At 42.4% G+C, this 22,790-nt stretch overlaps 1 protein-coding gene across 1 annotated transcript in view; it reads left to right on the forward strand.

Moving 5' to 3' along the window:
- Window positions 1-4,151: 4,151 nt before the first annotated feature.
- The window catches only part of LOC144603563 (sortilin-like), a 120,624-nt gene continuing 101,985 nt past the window's right edge, over window positions 4,152-22,790 (forward strand). Inside the window, exon 1 of the mRNA XM_078416947.1 lies at window positions 4,152-4,591. Within this exon, the coding sequence (XP_078273073.1) occupies window positions 4,343-4,591 (249 nt within the window). The 5' untranslated portion in view covers window positions 4,152-4,342. The remainder of the gene's footprint in view (window positions 4,592-22,790) is intronic.

Consider the following 22,790-nt stretch of genomic DNA (forward strand, 5'->3'; position numbering starts at 1 on the left):
ATAGGTGACGCTTCGGGTCGAGACCCTTCTTCAGACAGATATTCCTTTTCTCCAGAGATGCTGCCTGACCTGCTGAGTTACTCCAGCTTTTAGTGTCGATCTTCGGTGTAAACCAGCATCTACAGTTCCTTCCCACAAAATAAAAATAGCCCTTGACAATTTTTTTGATTTAACTTCTGGGAAACTTCTGATGGAAACCTATTTATAGGAGAAAAATCTGCAATGATCTGTTACCTCATTAATGGCTCGATTGTTACACATCTTGCTAAAACTGATCTAATAGGCTAGCTGTGCTGTTTTCACAAATTCATCAGTTCATAAGTGATTGGAGCAGAATGAGGCCATTCTGCCCATCAAGTCTACTCTGCCATTCAATGATGGCTGATCTCTCTCTCCCTCCTACCCTCACTCTACTGCCTTCTCTCCATAACTCCTGACGGCCATACTAATCAAGAATCTAACTATCACTGCCTTAAAAATATCCATTGACTTGGCCTCCACAGCTTCTGTGTTTTATTTTCCACTATCGCAGGGTGTATACCTTTGTTGTTTTGACTTTTAATTTCAAATCCCCGCTGGTTATACAAATTGCAGTCAACAGGAAAATTGGATGAAAGGTGCAAAGGAGCACTTATAGCTTATGAAATGAATGCTGGCAAAACCATGGCAACGAGATCCTCAAGGACTCTCTGCAATGAGGTCTCAGTTTTTCTGGAGAGATTTTTAATGCCCGCCTTCAAGTCGACATTAAAGCTTCTTTACCGATGTGTTTACCGATACACCTGTGCCACGCACCAGCCAGATGTAAACACTGCTCCAAACACTCTTACTTCACGCGCTACTTGTGTCTGAAGGGAAGGTCACAACTTGGAACTGAGCAGTCGCAAAGGAAGCCAAGAAATTTTTTTGGATCAGTCCACCGATGGGTGTGGTTGGGTTTTTGCCTATTTTGTTTTTGAAATGTCAGCCATGTTGCATTGTAGTCATAGTGATGCATAATTGAGCTCATGTTGAAATAGCTGAGATAGTTTAAAATAGATAGAATTCACAAGAGGCACTTCTATCTATACCCAGGTAATATGAGCATGATTTCATCGTGTGACAGTTTTTATTTGCAAAGATTACACCTGCATGTCTCTATTTCTCCCTGAGAGAAATAATAGATTTGTGGTGGAGCTTTTTTTGGCACGGAGCAATAACTCTGAGTGAATGGTGTTTGATGTCAAAACAAGTTGCTCTTGTAGTTCAGGTGAAATAAAAACAGTAAATGTTGGTATGCACAGTGCACCTGTCATCATGAACAAAAGTTAGTTATGTTCATATTTTTACTACAGTTCAGCCTTGTGACTAACATCATTTTTCTTAGAATTTATACTGGGATTTTTATCAGATTTCTGAGGGTATTAATTCATCTGTTTAAGCCATTCACTTTAATATCGATAAAGCTTAGTGGAGTCATAACATGCATGGTCTGATGCACTCTCCTTTCTTTTTTCCTTCCTAAGGCTGCCAGCATAATCTTGGAACAGTCTCACCAGTCACTCCCTCTTCTTTTCTCTCCCATCAGGCAAGGTACAGAAATTTGAAAATGCACATCTCCAGATTCAGGAACAGTTCCTTCCCAGCTGATATCAGGCAAATGAACTGTCCTCTCACTGGTTAGAGAGCGGTCCTGACCTCCCATCTAGCTCATTGGAGACCGTCAAACTATCTTTAATCAGACATCATTTTGCACTAAACTTTATACCGTTTATGTGTAGGAAGGAACTGCAGATGCCGGTTTATACCAAAGATAGACACAAAATGCTGGAGTAACTCAGCGGTTCAGACAGCATCTCTGGAGAAAAGGAATAGGTGACGTTTCACTGTTCCCCGGCACACAAAACGATAAGAAACCTAAACCTCAACCCAAAGGTATAATTGTACCCTCACTGCAGGATTTACCCAGTGGAGTTTCTAATACAATGTGATCTTGGCAGAGGATATATATCAGTACAGTCTGTTTTAGAGGTGTGACAGACAGCAATTGAAACAAGATATATGAAAATAAAGAAATAACATTTTAATAAAGTAAACAAGCTAGAGTCACCGGACTAGGTTGCCAGTATGAGATTCAGCAACAGATTCTTGGTGAGGAAGACCCAAGTTCGCTGTCCTATAAGATATTTAGTAAGATAGACACAAAATGCTGGAGTAACTTAGCGGGAAAGGCAGCATCTCCGGAGAGAAGGAATGAGTGATAATCTTCTTGATTAGTACAGGTGTCAGAGGTTATGGGGAGAAGGCATAACCTTATTTTGAACTTCCTCCTGTCCCGCAGTTATAATTGTGGTTAGCGATTACCAGCAGTCCCAGCATAGTTTAAGATTACCCAGTGACGAACAATATCTAAGCGGTTTCAACTTTCCCCCCGAAAAACTACACCATAAAGGTCACTTCAAGAACAACATGTGAGAACCTTTGAGGGGGGAGGCAGTGAGGGGGTGAGGGAATTAAATAGAGTGGAAAGAGAGCAAGAGAGGGACATGTTGAGGGTGCAGAAGATATTGTTGAGGGGAAGAGACAGTGAAGGGTGGAGACACACATTTGGTGAGACCTCATTGAGGATGAAGTAGTGTAGGAGAGATAATGGGGCAAAGAGTGTTTGGGGGAGAGAGAATATGCAGAGGAAGAACGAGTGGAATATGAGGGAATTGGGTCTGTGGACTTGGGAGGAGAGGGGTGGCAAAAGTAATAATAATAATAATAATAATGCATTACATTTATATAGCGCTTTTCAAACACTCAAAGACGCTTTACAGGGATTACTAGAACATAGAGAAGAAAATAAATAGATAAATAAGTAAACGAACAGAAAAAGGAGACAGAAGGTGAGGTGACGGTCAATGGTTGAAGGCAGTGCTGAACAGGTGAGAAAAGTAGATGGGATATATGAGGTTTGGAGTGAGAGAAGGCCGAGGGAGATTGGGGCATATAAATGGAAGTGTGTGCGAGCTGGAGGAAGGGCTGGGCAGGAGTTGGGGTTGGAGAGGAGATTTGGGGATAGATGTTTCGAGGGAGGTGTGGGGATGGTTAGAGCATTGGGGAAGAATGCGTGGGCTAGGTTTGGTTGGGTCGGATGTTGGGCAGGGTCGGGGCTGGTGTAGGGGAGCACTGGTGTGGGGCAAGGGGGGATGGCTGGTGAAGGTTAGGTTTGGTATAGGACTGGTGTATGGTTGGTGTAGGGGATCACTGGTGAGGACGAGGGGGTGATGGCTGGTGAAGAGTTGGACTCGTGTAGGGCAAGAGGGAGGATGTCTGATGTTGGGCAAGGCTTGTGTAAGGCAAGTGCTGGTAAGGGGTGGGGGGTGGGGTGCTGGCTGGTGCAGCATGAGGGGGGGGGAGGATGGCTGATGTAGGGCAGGACTGGTGTAGGGCAGAGAAGAGGGAGATGGCTGGATAAGGGCAGGGCAGGTGTCGGGAGCGCTGGTATTGAAGGGGTCAGTCCCCTCGATCGAAGGAGAAAATGGAGTTGGATTGGACACACCCTCAGAATACCTGCCACAAACATCACCTGGCAAGCCCTGAAATGGAACCCCCAAGGAAAAGGGAAAAGGGGTTGACCCAGGAACAGCTAGAGAAGAGGTGTCCAGGCAGAAATGTCTGGGAGTGGGCTCAACTGGGGAGATCTCGAAAGAACCACCAACAACCGAGTGAGATGGATGACATGTGTCAATGGCCTATGCTCCCTAGAGGAGCAAAGGGCTTAAGAAGAAGAAGTCCCCTGACCGACTGGGGGCATGACAGGGGTCGGGGTCAGGGGTGCAAGCATGCCAGGGGACGTGGCCACAGGGGTCATTGCCAGGGGGCTTTGTCATTGCTGAGGGGGGTGGTCAATGCCAGAGGGCGGGGCCATCACCAGGGGGCGTGGCCGTGGGCAGGGGGCGCAGTCGTGACCGGGGACGTGGTCATGTTCCTTGGCTAAGGGGCGTGGCCATAACCAGGGGGCGGGACATAACCAGGGAGCGTGGTCGGGACCGGGAGCCGTGGCCGTGTCCAGGGGGCGGGGCATAACCAGGGGGCGTGGTCGTCACAGGTGCGCCTGCGCGCGGCCGCCAGCTGACAGGTGCGCAGCGGCAGCTTTTCATTCACTTTCACCTAGCAACGGGCGGGCGGGCGAGCGGCAGCCTAGCAACGGGCCGCTCGCTGCTGCTGGCGGCCTCCCAGCGCCTCAGCATCGGGCCCTCCCACCCACCCATCCACCCACCCCGCCCCCTTCACTGCCAAGCACTTCCTCGTTTTCTTTTACAGCTTCTTTCACTCACTCTTTTGGGGTTCTTTTTGTGCTAACGAGGAGAGGAGAATGGCTCCGGTGCTGGTGAGGTTGCTGGCCATCGTCGCCCTGTTCGGCTGCCCTCGGACGTCCTGCGACCATCAGAGGGACTTCCCCGCGCTGCCTGCCCACCGGCGGGAGGTCTTCCAGCAGCTGGCAACTTTCAGGGGCGCTGCCCGGGAGCGGAGAGATGCTCCCTCTCGCCCCACCGCCCACCAAGCAGAATCCTGTGGCAATGACACCTCCGATCAAGGCGCCCTGAGGCAAAACACCCATCAGGTGAGTCCGGCTTCCACACCATGGCGCCGTCAGGTGCCTTTCCCGATTCACTTTGCTGATTGTGTGTGTAGGAAGGAACTGTGCAGGTGTTGCTTGAAACCGAAGATAGACACAAAAAGCTGGAGCAACTCAGCGGGGCAGACAGCATCTCTGGAGAAAAGGAACAGGGGACGTTTTGGGTCGAGATCCTTCTTCTGAAGCAGAATTTGGACCCGAAACTTCACCTCTTACTTTTCTCCAGAGATGCTGTCTGACCCGCTGAGTTACTCCAGATTTTTGTGTCTATCTTGCTGATTGTATCACAAAAAGATGGAGTAGCTCAGCGGGTCAGGCAGCACCTCAGGAGAGAAGGAATGGGTGACGTTTCGGGTCGAGACTGATTGTATGCTTCGTTGTCACCTCCCCCTCGCCTAACAATGATTCATTCTACATTTCCCTGACCAGTGTCGCCTTTGATCTGTCGTTTACACACATTACCATTCCACATATCTCTAGTCTCCCTCTCCTCTGACTCACAGTCTGAAGAAGGGTCTCGTCACTCGTTCCTTCTCTCCAGAGATGCTGCCTGTCCCGCTGAGTTACTCCAGTTTTTTTGTGTCGATCTTAGGTGCCTTTCCAAGGTGGCCAAGCGCTGTGAAGCTGATCGGTGCCGGGGTTCCTTATCCCGCCTGTTAAAGAAAGCCACCACCAAAGCAGGGGTCAGGAACATCACGGTGGAAATATCAGATATAAAGTTACACTTCAAATGAAACTGAACCGAATGAGGTTTAAAAAACGCGACCTGTTTAATGTACGCCAGCTTTAAACAAAAGCCGGTGATCACAGCTGTCGATGTGTCTGCCTCAATAGTAAAGTGCAGTACAGTTTGCTTAATCTCGATCTTGCTCATGTCGTTCGCTTTGTGTGGTTTCCGGAATCTGCCAGCACGAAGTGTAGTTTATCTTATTTTGACGTACTCTCCGTTTTGTGTTGTAATATTCCAGAGTTCCAGCTTGTGAATTGTGCAAAATAGTACTCTGAGAATAAAGAATGGGGGATTCTATTATTGAGTGCGGCGTTTCTATCTAACAGGATCTGGATTTTTTGTTCCAAGCCACGCATATCCTGTAAGGCAGAAATACCAGTTGAAGTATCATATATTTGACTAAATTCCACCTATCAACCAATAAACTGTTTCATTTGAATTTGTTGATTGGATTTTTAAAATTTCGAGAGTCATATTAAGAAATATGGAACCAAGATAGATAAAATTTGTTGAGACACAGATCCAGGACTTGTGTAGCCGACTTCCCTCGTTGTTCCGAGATGATTCTAATTATAAATGTATTTGAGTGCTGTTTGCCCTTTGTTATCGTTTTGTTTCACAGAACATTCTTGGTTTAACTGGATTTTCCTGTTGTGGTACCACAGTCTGGACTTTGCTTAAAGATCAGATGATATATGTGAGGAATTGTAGTGCAACTTAACTTAATTTGCTAGTTCTAGGAAAGTTGACTGTAAAATGTGTTAATATGTGGAGTAACATATGGCTTGATTTTTTTTGTTATATCCTGATAAGTATGAAAGTGAGGCTCAATTGCACAATCTCATAATAACAGCAAGAATGTAGAAACCAATCATTCCAAGTTGTTTATGGCATGCATAGTGCAACATTATTGAGTAGACATTGGGTTGGTTTGGTAAAATCAAGTTTGACTACTTCAGAGTATGAAATTCCTTTGTTCACTAATTTAGGAATTAAATGAAAAGTCTATGTATAAAACCAAGAAAATTCAAGCCCAGTCGAGTTTATTGTCTATTATATGCACAAGTTCAGTGAAGTATAGGTACATTACAAATCTTGCTTGCATCACATAGACAAACACACAAGATTTAATAGGACCCTGAGGGGCAACTTTTTTACACAAAGGTTGGTAAATATATGGATCAAGCTGCCGAAGGAGGTAGTTGAGGCAGGCACGATCACAACATTTAAGAAACATTTGGACAGGTACATGGATAGGATAGGTTTAAAGGGATTTGGCTAAACGCCGGCAGGTGGGACTTGTGTAGATGGGGCATATTGGTTGGCGTGGGCAGGTTGGGCCGAAGGGCCTGTTTCCATGCTCGATTCTATGAATTCATGATTTGTTTTGATTGGAAATTATGGGGAAAAATGTGAAAGACTATTTCTTCTGGCAAATGGATCGAACAACCCAGTACAGGTTCAAGGTCATTGGCCAAGGATCTAGACTGGAGATGCAGACAAACATTTCCATTAGGAGTTTAACAAATATGCAGTCATCATCCCATAAAAGTGGTGGAATTTGGCTCACAATTTAATTTTCAGGGAAGTTGCACAACGATCTGAGGATGAGGTATTCTCATGTACAAGGATAAAATGTTGAAGTAAGATACTGCAGTGAGATGGTGGACTAAAGCACACAACAAGAAGCCGCACAGGCACAATGGGATAAACAGGTTTCTTCTGTGTTGTAAGATCCCATTTCTTCATTTCTTTGTACAGCTTAACCACTCAGAGGATAAGCTGGAGTGGCATGAGGAAAGGAAAGATTAACCCCATCATTTCATTACACCTTTCTTACATGAGTTAAAACTGATATTCGGATATACTGAAAATAATACTCTGCTTTGTAAAGATTTAGATTACTCTTTGTGTGTACTTATAATATAAATCAAGTTCCTGCGCGCTTGTTATGTGGAAACTAAAAACATTATTGGTAGTTCCATTATATTGTTGGCAGATTTTTTTTCTTTCTTAGATATGGCTCAACATGTTTTGTAAGATGGTGCTTTTAGATTGGACAATATTCAAATTCAAGATGAATTATTCTAATTAACGAAAACAGTTCATCTCCAGGTCATTGTAAATGTGTACAAACGGTTCTCTTTTAAATTTTCTTAATTTCTCCATGCCTGAATCCCCATCCCACCCCCACCCTAGTATATTGTTTTAAGCCATATAGCGCTAGTTCTTCAGTCTGATGGACCACTGGCCCCAGCTCGATTCAAGTGGAGCTCAACTTGTTGGAGTAAATCCCTCTTTCCCCAATGTTCGGCAATTCATCAGTGCATTGTGCCCCACAAAGCAAATCCCATTTCTTCCAAACTAATCTTTTACCGTTGCATTTAATTCGTTGATCTTTTTAATGTTTGCACATGGTTTAGGTCGAAATCCAGACATTTTTAATTGGAGCCCAATTATTCAATCTCGTTTGGTAGAACCTCCTTCTTAGTCCTATCTATATCATTGGTTCCTGCAGGGACCATGATGACTAGATATTCTGCCTCATGCGTTAAATTCCTTTCCAAGCCTGATGAGATGTAACTCCTGACTCTGACCTTTGGAACACATGCTCATGTGGGCACAGAACATTATCTATTTTCCTGACTATACTTTCCCACATAATATAAATACTTATTAAATAAATACATTAAATTATTGACCTGTATGCTTGTTAATCTTAATTTCATCCAGAAATGTTTTAGTTAATTGTATGCATTTGATTATGTTTTTGTTAAAGTTCATTTCATTTTAGTGAGCTTTTAAGATGAAATAAAAATCTTAGAAGCCAAATTATCTTGGACTCACCGTCAAGTTAATTTATTGAACCAAAAATAAACAAGGTGTTTTTATCCTATTGTATCTGCTTTAATTATAAAGCTGTACTTTTGCCTTCACCTTGTGTTCCTTACTCACTAAAGACGAACTTCTATAGCTATTGCATTTAGTGCCTTTGTACACTGAGTTATAGAAAACATATGGGCTTTTTATTTCCAGGTCGGAATGTTCTTAATCAGCTAATTCAGTTACTTATTTTTGCCGGATTTTGTTAATTAGACATCCATGAAAATGGAATTCTAACTGTCCTGATTCATTTCCAACTACGAGGCTTCATTTCTCGCGTTATATCTACCCTGTTAGTGTGTTCCCTAATACCTCTGGACAAAGGGAGGAAATGTAGAATCAAGGTGGGAAGACACAAGATTGGTAAAACAGGATTAGGCTGAAACAATGGATCTTCCAGAACCGAGGTACGCATGGATTATGGGAAAGTAGAAGCAGAAGGCTGTGAGTTGTTGGGAGATTGCAAAGCTGGAGATGATGGAGGGACATTGTCATTATTCATTAAAATAATGCGTTATCAAGACACTTAGAAAATCATTACAGGATTGAGCAAAATGAACATGTGTGTATGCGAGGGAAAGCTTTGGAGTTCTTTGAAAATGTACCCAGAGACAAGATGGGGCGAATCAGAGAACTTGTTATATTTGATTTTCTGAATAGCTTTCATACGGTCCAACCAAAAGGTTGGTGAACAGCGTTAGAGCAGATTGAATCATGGTGATACCGTAGCACTAACTGAGATGGAAAACCAATAAAACGGGTTTTCTCAGGTTTGCAGACTTGGACTATCAGACTCTCACAGGGTTCTATGCTTAGATCCCAATTATTCAGAGTTTGTCTTGACAATGTGGCTGTGTTTATCAATCACCGAAAACAAAGTGAGAATGTGAGTAGTAAAGAGGATGCAAAGAGGCTTTGCGGGGATATGGACAGGTGATGTGAGTTGGCTGATGAAGCATAATGAGGAGAGATGTAACTTTGGCAGAGATAGCATAGGTGCTGAAGGTGATAACTACTAAATAAAAAGATTCTACATTTGGAGGACTAGAATGTGTAGACATTTGAAATGAAATATTTGTAGGTTAAACTGGACATATTTAAACACACAAGCAAAATAACTACAGATGCTGTGTATCTGAAATCCCCCCCCCCCCCCCGGAAAATGCTTAAAATACTCAGCAGGTCATGCAACATTGATGAAGAGAGAAACAATTAACATTTCGTTAACATGTACATATCTGCATTAATGTGCTTATTGCCTATTGGGAGGAGTCATCCCCCTGCTGTCACCTCTTGTAGACTGTTAGAAGGACTGAGGTAGGGACAGAGGACAATGTTACAAAGATTAGTTTAGTTTAATAGTTTAGAGATACAGCCGAGAAGCAGGCCCTTCATCCCATCTAGTCCATGCTGACCAGAGATCACCCATAGTCTCGTTCTATCCTAGACACTAGGGGTAATTTACTGACACCAATTAACCTGCAAATCTGCAATTCTTTGGAATGTGGGAGGAAACCAGAGTACCTGGAGAAACCCCACACAGTCCCAGGGAGACTATACCAACAGCACCCGTAGTTGGGATTGAACCCGGATCTCTGGGGCTGTAAGACAGCAACACTACCGCTGCGCCACTGTGCCGCTTGAAGGAAATATATGTTTCTGCCAATGGACAGTATATGAGGTTGAAATGCAGTTCAAATTTAAATAAAGTGCCACAGTTTCAAATGCTCTGGTTCTTTCTCAGCATGAGTTATGGTGGGTGATGCAATTAGTGACAGGTGAGGACTACTTTTCATAAGGGCTCAAAGCTAATGGCTTTCTTCAGTGGGAGGAGGCAATAGACCATTCACGGCTAATAGTTGGGGAAGCAAAATGACAGCACCAAGGCAAACACACAACATCAAATATGTATCAATGTAAGCAACAGTTTTCAATCAAAATAACAAGATGGAACAGATTAAAAATGTCTTTCTGTTACGATAATGCCATCTACGATAAAATTACTGAAAGCCCAGAAACATTAATTTAGGATTTTTTTAAATGTGAAGCAACTCAGCGGTATGAACATTGACTTCTCCAACTTTAGATAGTTCCTCTGTCCCTCTCTTCCCCTTCCCCTTCCCAGTTCTCCCTCTATCTTCCTGTCTCCACCTATATCCTTCCTTTGTCCCGCCCCCCTGACATCAGTCTGAAGAAGGGTCTCGACCCAAAACACCACCCATTCCTTCTCTCCTGAGATGCTGCCTGACCTGCTGAGTTACTCCAGCATTTTGTGAATAAATACCTTGCATCTGCAGAGTCAAGTGTGATTCATTAACCAAATATAAACTGGCAGAGCAGTAGATGGAGAAGTGGATGTCCTAATTTCTATTGTATTCTAATTAGTCGCTATGGTTTGTTCATTGCAGTGCATTTCTTTCAGTACAATCGAAACATATGTGCTCCCACAGAGGCAAATGTTTCTTCAAACACATATTAGCTTCAAATTTAAAGACAGTTTAACAAAAAGGTTTTGCTTAAATATTTGTTGAAGGATAAAATGTGCCAAGAAGATTATATTAAAGTTTCATAATTTCTTGGCATTAGCTGTAAAAAAACAGTCAGTAAATCATGAAATATCATTCTCTATAATATTTACAGAGACTTTGATAACTAACATAATTGTGTGTTAAACTGTAGATGATAAGGGAAATGCTATTTATTTTTATTTGTATTTTCCTTGAGCAAATTAAAAACATTGGCTTCCCTGTCTTTGGAGATGAACATAAGTTTCTTCCCGCATGTGAATTTTGGGATTTCAATACCATTGCCTACATTTATTGCCAGATTTTTAATTTAATAGGATTTGACAGTTATGGAGAGCTGATTTAAAAACAAGTGGAGCTGAGGCTGAGATCAGATTGGCCATGATCTTATTGAATGGTAAAGTATGTTCAAGGAACATTAGGACCAACTCCCATTCCTAATTCTTTGTTTTTATATTCTTTGTGATATCCTCGGACTATTCCTACACTCAATCTCTTGTTTCAACAACACCTCCTATATCCTGAGATAGTATAACTCCTAACATAGCATGACATCTCCCGATTAATTTAAATAGATAAGAAATCCAGCTAATGTTGCTTGCCAGAGTGTTCTGCTTTGCATATGTCACCAGCCTATATAATACTTCAATCTTTTTGCTTTAGTTACTTAGTTGCTCAGCAGCAAAATTTTGTCCCCTGTTTATCCTAACAATAGCTCATCCTGTAAAACTTTCTTCGTTACAGGAAAAAACCCTTCTCACTCTCTCAGCCTCCAAAAAAGGATTGCCTAATCTCTTCTTAACTCAAACCTTTCATCCCGGCCATTGTTTCAGTAATTCTCTTCTAAACTCAGTAATAGATTTTGAAGGGCATAAAGAAAATATAGCATACAAAAACTTAGCATAATACCGCATGGTAATTTCCATCCATCCCAACTCCCTTATAATTTATTCAATAAATAGTTTTGAGAGGACATTATGTAAATGTTGTGCTTGTGATTTGTTGTGATTAAAGTTAAGGACTTTAATAATCAGTTAAGAGCTTTCATGGAAATATATCCACTAAAATACTGTTCGTGCTGCTGGTCTTAAAGCCATTGGGCACTTTCTTTCCAGAGGACCAACTTTGCTGCTTTCCCACCAGAGCATCTGGTTATTGGTTGAATGTCTATTCTCCCTTTTTATAGCTACAGATTGCAGCTTTAAACAACTTTAAACCATATGACTTTGAAACTGTTAGAGTTGTTTACTTCACAAATTGAAAGTAATCCGATCTTAAAGTCTTTTGACTGCAAAGCCTTCATGTCCTTCAAATGACAAGATAGATATTTTGATAGTAGATGGGCTGAATGACCTAATTCTGCTCGTATGTTTTATCGTCTTATCGTCTTAGCTTGGAGATGACTTTCCATTAAAGGTTTTGATTCTTCCCAATGTTTTGCAATGGTAGCTCTATTCCAGTGTATTCCAATAAACTGAAGTCAAGTATATGGTGCAAAACCACCAAGCATGCTGCTTTTTCTTTCGTCGTCTGCAATGGGGCATTTCGTTAGCTTTATCATTATCTGTGCCAGTCAGAAGATGTTTTCCTGGTCTTCTTACTTGAAAGATAGACATAAGATGCTGGAGTAACTCAGCGGGTCAGACAGCATCTCTGGAGAAAAGGAATAGGTTTCGATTTGAAACATAGATAACAAATGCACAGTTAATCTCCTGTCAAATTGCTTTCAGGAATTTAAGTATAAGTACAGATTCCAGATGAAGAGAGGTTGGAGAGCAACAGATAAAAAAGGAACAAGGTCAAGTCCTATTTTACTGTTCCACTTCTGGCCATTCAACAATGACCTTAAATCTGTACCCTCTCATTATCAATCATTTAGTTTCCTTTTATTCAATCATGATTTTAAACACACTACTTAATCTTCATGCTCTTGGATCACCAATAGTTTCACAGCAACGTTTCCAACCTCATGGAATAAAATAACAATGTCTGAGTTGCTCAAATAGGTGTAGAACCCTCAGGGATTTTTATTTTAGTTACATCTTCCTGGAACCCTTGGGAAGGTTATTAATTTGCATATCTCCCTGCTGGTTAGAAGGTACATGGAATCGCTTAAAACATGCAGAGTGTTCTGACTTTAACTGAGGCACACGGACTGGAGCATTGATGTAGCAGGTTTTTATTCAGGACAAGCAGATGCACAGGGATCACAATGGACCAATCTCTCTGAACTCAAAGTACATCATGTTTCTATGCCCTATAGGTACAAAGATAACAGAAGCTGATTGAAAGGAATTGCAGTAGTTACAATTGCATAGTTTATTTACGTTTCGGTTGTGGACAAGTGTTTCCATGGAATTACACATTTACAATGGGAGCACATCTTAACTGATGAGATCAATTCAAACACCTTTACTGTAACAAGGTAGTTTACATTGAAATTCTGAAGGCTTTTAAGAACAAAACACAGACACATAAATCATCCTTTTATTCACAAAATGCTGGAGTAACTCAGCAGGTCAGGCAGCATCTCGGGAGAGAAGGAATGGGTGACGTTTCGGGTCGAGACCCTTCTTCAGACTACAGTAATCATCCTTCTTTGACTACAGTAATTATGAGGGGTGGGTCTTTTGCCATACAAGCAGCCCCCAAGTTTTGATTGTCAGAAAAATATGACCATGTTTGAAGTGTTAAGTGGGAAGTGCCTTTACCTATGTCACAGTGGTGTAGCTGTGTTACTGTAGGTTACATATGAAAACAATTGGAAGGCTTATTGTGTGTATTAATAGCTCCTACACCTTACACTTTTCTCTAATGATGGCTGCTGTGTCCAGGTGCAGCTCCTGAAGGGACGTGTGGTGGAGTTGGAGAGGCAGTTGGATGACCTCAGGGCCATCCGGGAATGCGAGAGTTTCCTCGACAGGACCTATTGTGAGGCTGTCACGCCAAGGGTCCAGGTCGAGCGAAGGTGGGAGACTGTTTCAGGGGGGAGTGGACGAGGACTACAGGAGACCCCAGTGGCTGTGCCTATTGCAAATAGGTATACCCTCTTGGGAACTGTCGGGGCAGAAGACGTTTCCAGTCCGAGTGGCGGACCTGTTGGCAAGGATACTCGACAGGGGAGACCGAAGTCAGGAAGAGCCGTAGTGGTCGGTGACTCCATCGTCCGAGGGACGGACAGAAGATTCTGTGGCAGCAGGAGGGACTTGAGGATGGTCTGTTGCCTCCCTGGTGCCAGGGTTCAACACATCACGGACCGGCTTCAGAAAATCCTAGTGAGGGAAGGCGATCAACCTGAAGTCGTTGTGCATGTGGGCACGAATGACGTCGGGCGGAAGAGGAAGGAGGTGCTACAGCGGGAGTTTAGAGAGTTGGGAAAAACACTGAGAAGTAGGACGTCGAAGGTGGTTATCTCTGGACTGCTACCGGTACCTCGTGCTGGTGAGGCCAGGAACAGAGAGATAGAGGGTATGAATTTATGGCTGAGGGGCTGGTGCAGAGAGCAGGGATTTAGATTTCTGGACCACTGGGATCTCTTCTGGGCTAGGGGTGACTTGTACAAAAGGGACGGGTTACATCTTAACAGCAGGGGGACAAACATTCTGGCAGGCAGGTTTGCTAGTGTGACACCTGTGGCTTTAAACTAAGTAGTGGGGGGGAGGGGTTAACAAATTGTGAATATGAAGATGAGGTTAAAAAAAGGGAATACAGGAGATATTGCAAAAGACTCTCGGAAGAATGGGAACAGAAGTTCTAGAGGGGAAAAGAAATTAAGGGCAGGGCCAATTGTGACCGATGTGAGAGGGGAGGTAAATACAGAAGTTAAAGTGTTGTACTTAAATGCGCGTAGTATAAAAAATAAAGTGGATGAGCTTGAGGCTCAGTTAGTCATGGGCAAGTATGATGTTGTAGGGATCACTGAGACATGGCTACAAGAGGACCAGGGCTGGGAACTGAATATTCAGGGGTACACAACGTATAGAAAAGACAGACAGGTGGACAGAGGGGGTGGGGTTGCTCTGATGGTAAGGAATGATATTCATTCCCTTGCAAGGGGTGACATAGAATCAGGAGATGTTGAATCAGTATGGATAGAAATGAGAAATTGTAAGGGTAAAAAGACCCTAATGGGAGTTATCTATAGGCCCCCAAACAGTAGCCTCGACATAGGGTGCAAGTTGAATCAGGAGATAAAATTGGCGTGTCAAAAATGTAATGCTACGGTGGTTATGGGAGATTTCAACATGCAGGTAGACTGGGAAAATCAGGTTGGAAATGGACCCCAGGAAAGAGAGTTTGTAGAGTGCCTTCGAGATGGATTCTTAGAACAGCTTGTACTGGAGCCTACCAGGGAGAAGGCAATTCTGGATTTAGTGTTGTGTAATGATCCTGATCTGATAAGGGGACTAGAAGTAAAAGAGCCATTAGGAGGCAGTGATCACAACATGATAAGTTTTACTCTGCAAATGGAAAGGCAGAAGGGAAAATCGGAAGTGTCAGTATTACAGTATAGCAAAGGGGATTACAGAGGCATGAGGCAGGAGCTGGCCAAAATTGACTGGAAGGAGGCCCTAGCAGGGAAGACGGTAGAACAGCAATGGCAGGTATTCCTGGGAATAATGCAGAGGTTGCAGGATCAATTTATCCCAAAGACGTGGAAAGACTCTAAGGGGAGTAAGAGACACCTGTGGCCGACAAGGGAAGTCAGGGACAGCATAAAAATTAAGGAGAGGAAGTATAACATAGCAAAGAAGAGTGGGAAGACAGAGGATTGGGACTCTTTTAAAGAGCAACAAAAGTTAACTAAAAAGGCAATACGGGGAGAAAAGATGAGGTACGAGGGTAAACTAGCCAATAATATAAAGGAGGATAGCAAAAAAAAATTTAGGTACGTGAAGAGGAAAAAAATAGTCAAGGCAAATGTGGGTCCGTTGAAGACAGAAGCAGGGGAATTTATTATGGGGAACAAAGAAATGGCAGACGAGTTAAACCGTTACTTTGGATCTGTCTTCACTGAGGAAGATACACACAATCTCCCAAATGTTCTAGGGGCCGGAGAACCTAGGGTGATGGAGGAACTGAAGGAAATCCACATTAGGCAGGAAATGGTTTTGGGTAGACTGATGGGACTGAAGGCTGATAAATCCCCAGGGCCTGATGGTCTGCATCCCAGGGTACTTAAGGAGGTGGCTCTCGAAATAGTGGAAGCATTGGAGATCATTTTTCAATGTTCTATAGATTCAGGATCAGTTCCTGTGGATTGGAGGATAGCAAATGTTATCCCACTTTTTAAGAAAGGAGGGAGAGGGACAACGGGTAATTATAGACCAGTTAGTCTGACATCAGTGGTGGGGAAGATGCTGGAGTCAATTATAAAAGACGAAATTGCTGAGCATTTGGATAGCAGTAACAGGATCATTCCGAGTCAGCATGGATTTACGAAGGGGAAATCATGCTTGACAAATCTACTGGAATTTTTTGAGGATGTAACTAGGAAAATTGACAGGGGAGAGTCAGTGGATGTGGTGTACCTCGACTTTCAGAAAGCCTTCGACAAGGTCCCACATAGGAGATTAGTGGGCACATGGTATTGGGGGTAGAGTACTGACATGGATAGAAAATTGGTTGACAGACAGAAAGCAAAGAGTGGGGATAAATGGGTCCCTTTCGGAATGGCAGGCAGTGACCAGTGGGGTACCGCAAGGTTCGGTGCTGGGACCCCAGCTATTTACGATATACATTAATGACTTAGATGAAGGGATTAAAAGTACCATTAGCAAATTTGCAGATGATACTAAGCTGGGAGGTAGTGTGAATTGTGAGGAAGATGCAATAAGGCTGCAGGGTGACTTGGACAGGTTGTGTGAGTGGGCGGATACATGGCAGATGCAGTTTAATGTAGATAAGTGTGAGGTTATTCACTTTGGAAGTAAGAATAGAAAGGCAGATTATTATCTGAATGGTGTCAAGTTAGGAGGAGGGGGAGTTCAACGAGATCTGGGTGTCCTAGTGCATCAGTCAATGAAAGGAAGCATGCAGGTACAGCAGGCAGTGAAGAAAGCCAATGGAATGTTGGCCTTCATAACAAGAGGAGTTGAGTATAGGAGCAAAGAGGTCCTTCTACAGTTGTACCGGGCCCTGGTGAGACCGCACCTGGAGTACTGTGTGCAGTTTTGGTCTCCAAATTTGAGGAAGGATATTCTTGCTATGGAGGGCGTGCAGCGTAGGTTCACTAGGTTAATTCCCGGAATGGCGGGACTGTCGTATGTTGAAAGGCTAGAGCGATTGGGCTTGTATACACTGGAATTTAGAAGGATGAGGGGGGATCTTATTGAAACATATAAGATAATTAGGGGATTGGACACATTAGAGGCAGGAAACATGTTCCCAATGTTGGGGGAGTCCAGAACAAGGGGCCACAGTTTAAGAATAAGGGGTAGGCCATTTAGAACGGAGATGAGGAAGAACTTTTTCAGTCAGAGAGTGGTGAAGGTGTGGAATTCTCTGCCTCAGAAGGCAGTGGAGGCCAGTTCGTTGGATGCTTTCAAGAGAGAGCTGGATAGAGCTCTTAAGGATAGCGGAGTGAGGGGGTATGGGGAGAAGGCAGGAACGGGGTACTGATTGAGAGTGATCAGCCATGATCGCATTGAATGGCGGTGCTGGCTCGAAGGGCTGAATGGCCTACTCCTGCACCTATTGTCTATTGTCTATTGTCTATAACACTGACGAGAAACAGGCTATTCAGTCTAACTAGTCTGTCTTGATTTTTAAATTCCATAAATCTCCTCCAGTTTCATGTGACTCCCCTTAAACTTTCCACACACCTTTAGATTATATTTTCTCACTTGCTCTTCTGGTTTCCTTTGCAAAGTATTTAAGCTATTTGTCTCGGCCACTTCCTGTGTAACACATTCCACATACAAACCACGCTTCAATTCACTCTGCGTTCCGCAGAGACCGTTCCCTCCCTAACTCTCTGGTCCACTCGTCCCTTCCTACCCAAACCACCCCCTTCCCAGGCACTTTCCCCTGCAACCTCACGAGATGCAACACGTGTCCCTTTATCTCCCCCCTCGACTCCATCCAAGGACCCAAACAGTCTTTCCAGGTGAGACAGAGGTTCACCTGCACCTCCTCCAACCTCATCTTTTGTATCCACTGTTCCAGATGTCAACTTCTCTACATCGGCGAGACCAAACGCAAGCTCGGCGATTGTTTCGCTTCACACCTTCGCTCAGTCTGCCTTAATCAACCTGATCTCCCGGTGGCTGAGCACTTCAACTCCCCCTCCCACTCCCTGTCTGACCTTTCTGTGATGGGCCTCCTCCAGTGTCATAGTGAGGCCCACTGGAAATTGGAGGAACAGCACCTTATATTTCGCTTGGGCAGCTTACAGCCCAGCGGTATGAACATTGACTTCTCTAACTTTAGATAGTTCCTCTGTCCCTCTCTTCCCCTCCCCCATCCCAGTTCTCCCACTGTCTTCCTGTCTCCACCTATATCCTTTCTTTGTCCTGCCCCCCTGACATCTGTCTGAAGAAGAGTCTCAACCCGAAACGTCACCCATTCCTTCTCTCCTAGATGCTGCCTGATCTGCTGAGTTACTCCAGCATTTTGCGATACCTTCGATTTGTACCAGCATCTGCAGTTATTTTCCTACTCTTCAATTGAATACATTTCCCTTCATTTTTTATTGGACTTATTAGTAGCTGCTTTTTATCCATTTTTACACATCAGAATAGACGTGGAAATAGTCCAAATCTACTTATCTAACAATTTTATAATTTTGCCTGTTCTAATTGTTAGAACTGGGCTGCTCCAATTTTCCATTATCTGCCATATCTCTTGTCCAAGGCATTTAATTTAAATATTTATTGGACTTTCCTAGTGATGTAGTATTTTAGACAGTGTGGAGTCTGAAGCTGTGCCTCTACTGCAAATATAGCCCAACCAGTCCTGTAGAAATTTATTGATGTAAAATTTGGGAACTAAACATCGAGGAAGATTGAAATAACATTTTGAAAATTTTGTAAAATTTGGTAAGTGCGGTAAAAAGCGAGGAAGATAGGAATAATCTTCTAAACTTCCAGGGGCTGGAGGAATAGATGATCTTTAGGTAGACGATATTCCATGCAGGAAAGTGTGAGCTAATCATTTCCATAATATTACTAAGGAGATTCAATACATGGAGGGAGACCATGTAAACAGAGAGGAAGATAGAAGTAATCTTTAATGCTTCAAGGGGCTAGAGAAATAGATGAACTTTAGGTGGCTAGGCATAGACTTTAGACAAATTCAATGCAGAAAAGTATGAGGTAATTATTTTCATAATAGCAAAAGGAGATTCAATACATGGAGGGATAGCTGGAGTGTTTGTGCTCAAATATAGGCAGGGAGGCGTGGAAATATGGGATATTCAAATAGGGAAGGTTTAGTTTAGTTTAGAGATACAGCGCAGAAACAGGTCCTTCGGCCCACCAGGTCCACGTCAACCAGCGATTCCCTACGTACCTGTACGTCTTTGGAGTGTGGGAGGAAACCGAAGATCTTGGAGAAAACCCACGCGGTCACGGGGAGAATGTACAAACTCCGTACAGACAGCACCTGTAGTCGGGATTGAACCCGGATCTCTGGTGCTGCAAGCGCTGTAAGGCGGCAACTCTACCGCTGCGCCCCGGTGGTGAGACAGATTAACAAAGTAGTTGATAATGTTTATGATCTTGTGTTTTATGCGTCTATTTTATAAAGAACCAAAGTTAGGAAGTTACACTGAACCAACATAACATGTGTTCAACCCCAACTGCTCTACCATATCCAATTCTGGGCATTGCAAATTGGCAAGGACATAAAGACTTTATTCAATGCAAAAGAGACTATGATTAGAAACTAGTTAGTCATTTCAGAGCAGAGAAAGTTAAGAAATTTGAATTTTATAAAATCATTAATGCTTTGATAGACTGGATAGAAATAAACTTTCCAATGACGAAAGGATTGATCACAAGAGAGCACAAACTTAAAATAATTGGTAAAGTAGTCAGAGGAGGGGAATTAATTAATGTACCATTTCTTTGTTAAATTTTTATATTAAATTTGGTCTTCCCTGAGGAATTCTGACTAAGGTTTTAGTAAACAACTAATATCATTGAAGGCGAAGAATTAGAAAATAGTTAATATCTTTTATGTAAAATATCTTGAGACGCATGTTGCTAAAATGAACCACTGAGATTTGTAGAATGAGGTAACAATTCCGCTGATGATACTGAATTATAGGTTTTCAAAAACTATTAAAAAAAGTTTTAACATATGTTCGCACATGTTATTTTAATCTGACAATGCTCTGCCAATGTTGCGTTTTCATAGACTTACTTTTGTCAGAGTTGATTAGAATAAATACCATTTGGTGGTTCACATTGATTTTTTTTCTTGCTGGTTTCCATTAAATCAATGGAAGGACAAGTTCTTCTCTTGCATTGTTTGTTGCCCTTGAAGCAGAAAAGTTGTCGGATTGGTATTGGGTTATTATTGTCACGTGGACCAAGATACAGTGAAAAACTTTGTTTTGAATGTTATCCATGCAAATCATACCATGCATGAGTGCATCAGGTAATGCAAAATAGAAAATAAGCAGAATGCAAAATATAGTGTGATAGCTACAGAAACAGTGCAGAAGGTATTTTGAAAGATCAGGTAATTCATTCTAGCATATGAGAGGTCTGTTCAGGAGCCTGATAACAGTAGGAAGAAGTTATTCTTGAATCTGGTGGTATATTCTTTCGAGCTTTTATATCTTCTGCCTGACAGGAAAGAGAAGAGAGAAAGACGGGTGTGAGTAATTCTTGATTATGTTGGCTGTTTTCCTCGATACAGTGTGAAGTGTAAATGGAGTTGATGGAGGAGGAGGTTGGTTTGTGTGATGTTTCAGAGCCTCTCAGTTTTGAATGTTTCCTTTGATTTTGTGTCAGTTATAAAAGTTATATCATAAAGTATTTTTTTAAATACTGGGATGAAATTTCAAGAGCACACATGTTACATTGCATGAAGTTTAGTTGTTTAGTTTTATTTAAAGAATAGAATAGAATAGTTCCTTTATTGTCATTGTAACATGAGCCATGTACAACGAAATTGTAAAATGTCAGCCAGTCAGTGCCCCATTCAAACATTTCTAAAAGCTAACGATACATACAAGGTAAAATATTTTAAAAAAGATAAACAACTAAAATAAATATCATGAAAATAGCACGCATAAACACCCAACCCTACATCCTTCTGTCGATTTCACAGTCTCTTATTATGTATCGCCCCTGCGTTCCTTGGCGGCTACATTTAGTGCCTTTATAGCAGTGGGGTATTTTTTGATAGTTTTGTCCTATTTTAGTATGATTAACTGGTTTTACATGATCATTTCATTGCTTCAATTTTCACAACTAATATATCAGTTCATTTGTGCCTATAACGGAAAATGGAAAATGATATCATTTTTCATGAATTTTTAATTTGATTTCAGATCTAAAATTTGAATAATTTCCTTGGAAGTGCAAAGTAATGCCTGCTTCTATCTGTTTCAGCAAAACCTAGTTTCCCACTATTTTTTTTATTGCCTTCCGTGAACATCTTTCTTAGAAGTGCCAAAAACAACAAACGAGTTAAGGACTACAGATGTCAAAAAATTATATGAATGCTTCTCTGGCAGGATGATGGGGTCATTGCAGTTTGTATCCCATCCACACAGTTCTATCAGATCTAGCTCATTTGAAATAAAACGTTTTCAATAAAATGCAAACTGCTGGAAGAACTTGGCAGGTCAAGCAGCATCTGTGGAGGCAAAAGGATAGACAATAGACAATAGACAATAGGTGCAGGAGTAGGCCATTCAGCCCTTCGAGCCAGCACCGCCATTCAATGCGATCATGGCTAAAGAGGAGTTGGCTAGTATATAGAAGTGAAAGTGAAGGGAAAGACGGTGGATTGATGATAGGGAAATGGGGCCAGATGGGAGAGTGGGAGGGGGAATTTAAAAACAGATCTTACTAAGTGATAGATGAAAACAGAATAATGAAAATGAGGCAGATTGAATTAGCTTCGTGAGGGGATGGGGAAGGGCAGAGGCAGAGACTGGTAGGTGATAGTTGGAACCATGCAAAGGAGGCTTGATGGATAAATGGAACCAGGTGGGGGGTCTGGGGAGGGGAGGATAGGAAAACTGAATTAAGGAAGAAGAAACCCTGGGTGTTAGGTATGTGGATGATGGCAGATGTAACCAGGTTAAGGAGGTTGATGTCTAGGTAACTGGTGGGGAAGTGATAATGGTGAGAAAATGTGACGAAAGGGGGGAATGCATTGGTTAAATGTGGGGATAAATGTGGTTGCACTGGTGGAAGTGGGAAAGGAACACTGGGTGGGTGGGGGGACCGAGAGGGGGTGGGAGTGGGTTACCTGAAATTGAAAAATTCAGTGTTTCCCATTAAATGTTACCCTCCCCTTCCCTCTTGTTTTCAGTCACATCACCCTCCTCTCACCTTTTCCCTTCTGCACATCACCCACATATCTCTCTGGAATTAGATTAAAAAATAATTGGTTTCAACATTGACTTTGGCAACATTTTTAAACCCCTTTTAACTATACTGATCTACCTCGGATTTCTGTGTTTTAGACTTTTCCTATTTCCACTGACATCGAGCTATCTTTTCACCATGGACACAACCTTTTTGTCATTGGAATGCATTGAGATTTTTTTAAACCCTAGATGTGTTTTGTCAGAAGGTCTCATGTTAGGCTTGCCCCAATTCACTAGTGGTATTTCTAATTGAAATATGTCAAAGTGACACCCAATCTGAGGCCAAAGAACAGGAATGAAGCAAGGCAGCTCTAGGAGAGAAGGTGAAAATTTGGGGTGGTGAAGTTGGAATCTTGTCCCTTTATATAGTAATTTAAAACTAGGTATCAGTGGAATAGGAATTCATGTAGCCAGCCAATCAAGAAAATACCATAGTTGAGCAGGACTGTATTAGCTAGAATATGATGAGCAGAGCTTTAGAAGAACTACACT

The sequence above is a fragment of the Rhinoraja longicauda genome, chromosome 20 (genome assembly GCF_053455715.1).
Source record: "Rhinoraja longicauda isolate Sanriku21f chromosome 20, sRhiLon1.1, whole genome shotgun sequence".
Lineage (NCBI taxonomy): Eukaryota > Metazoa > Chordata > Chondrichthyes > Rajiformes > Arhynchobatidae > Rhinoraja > Rhinoraja longicauda.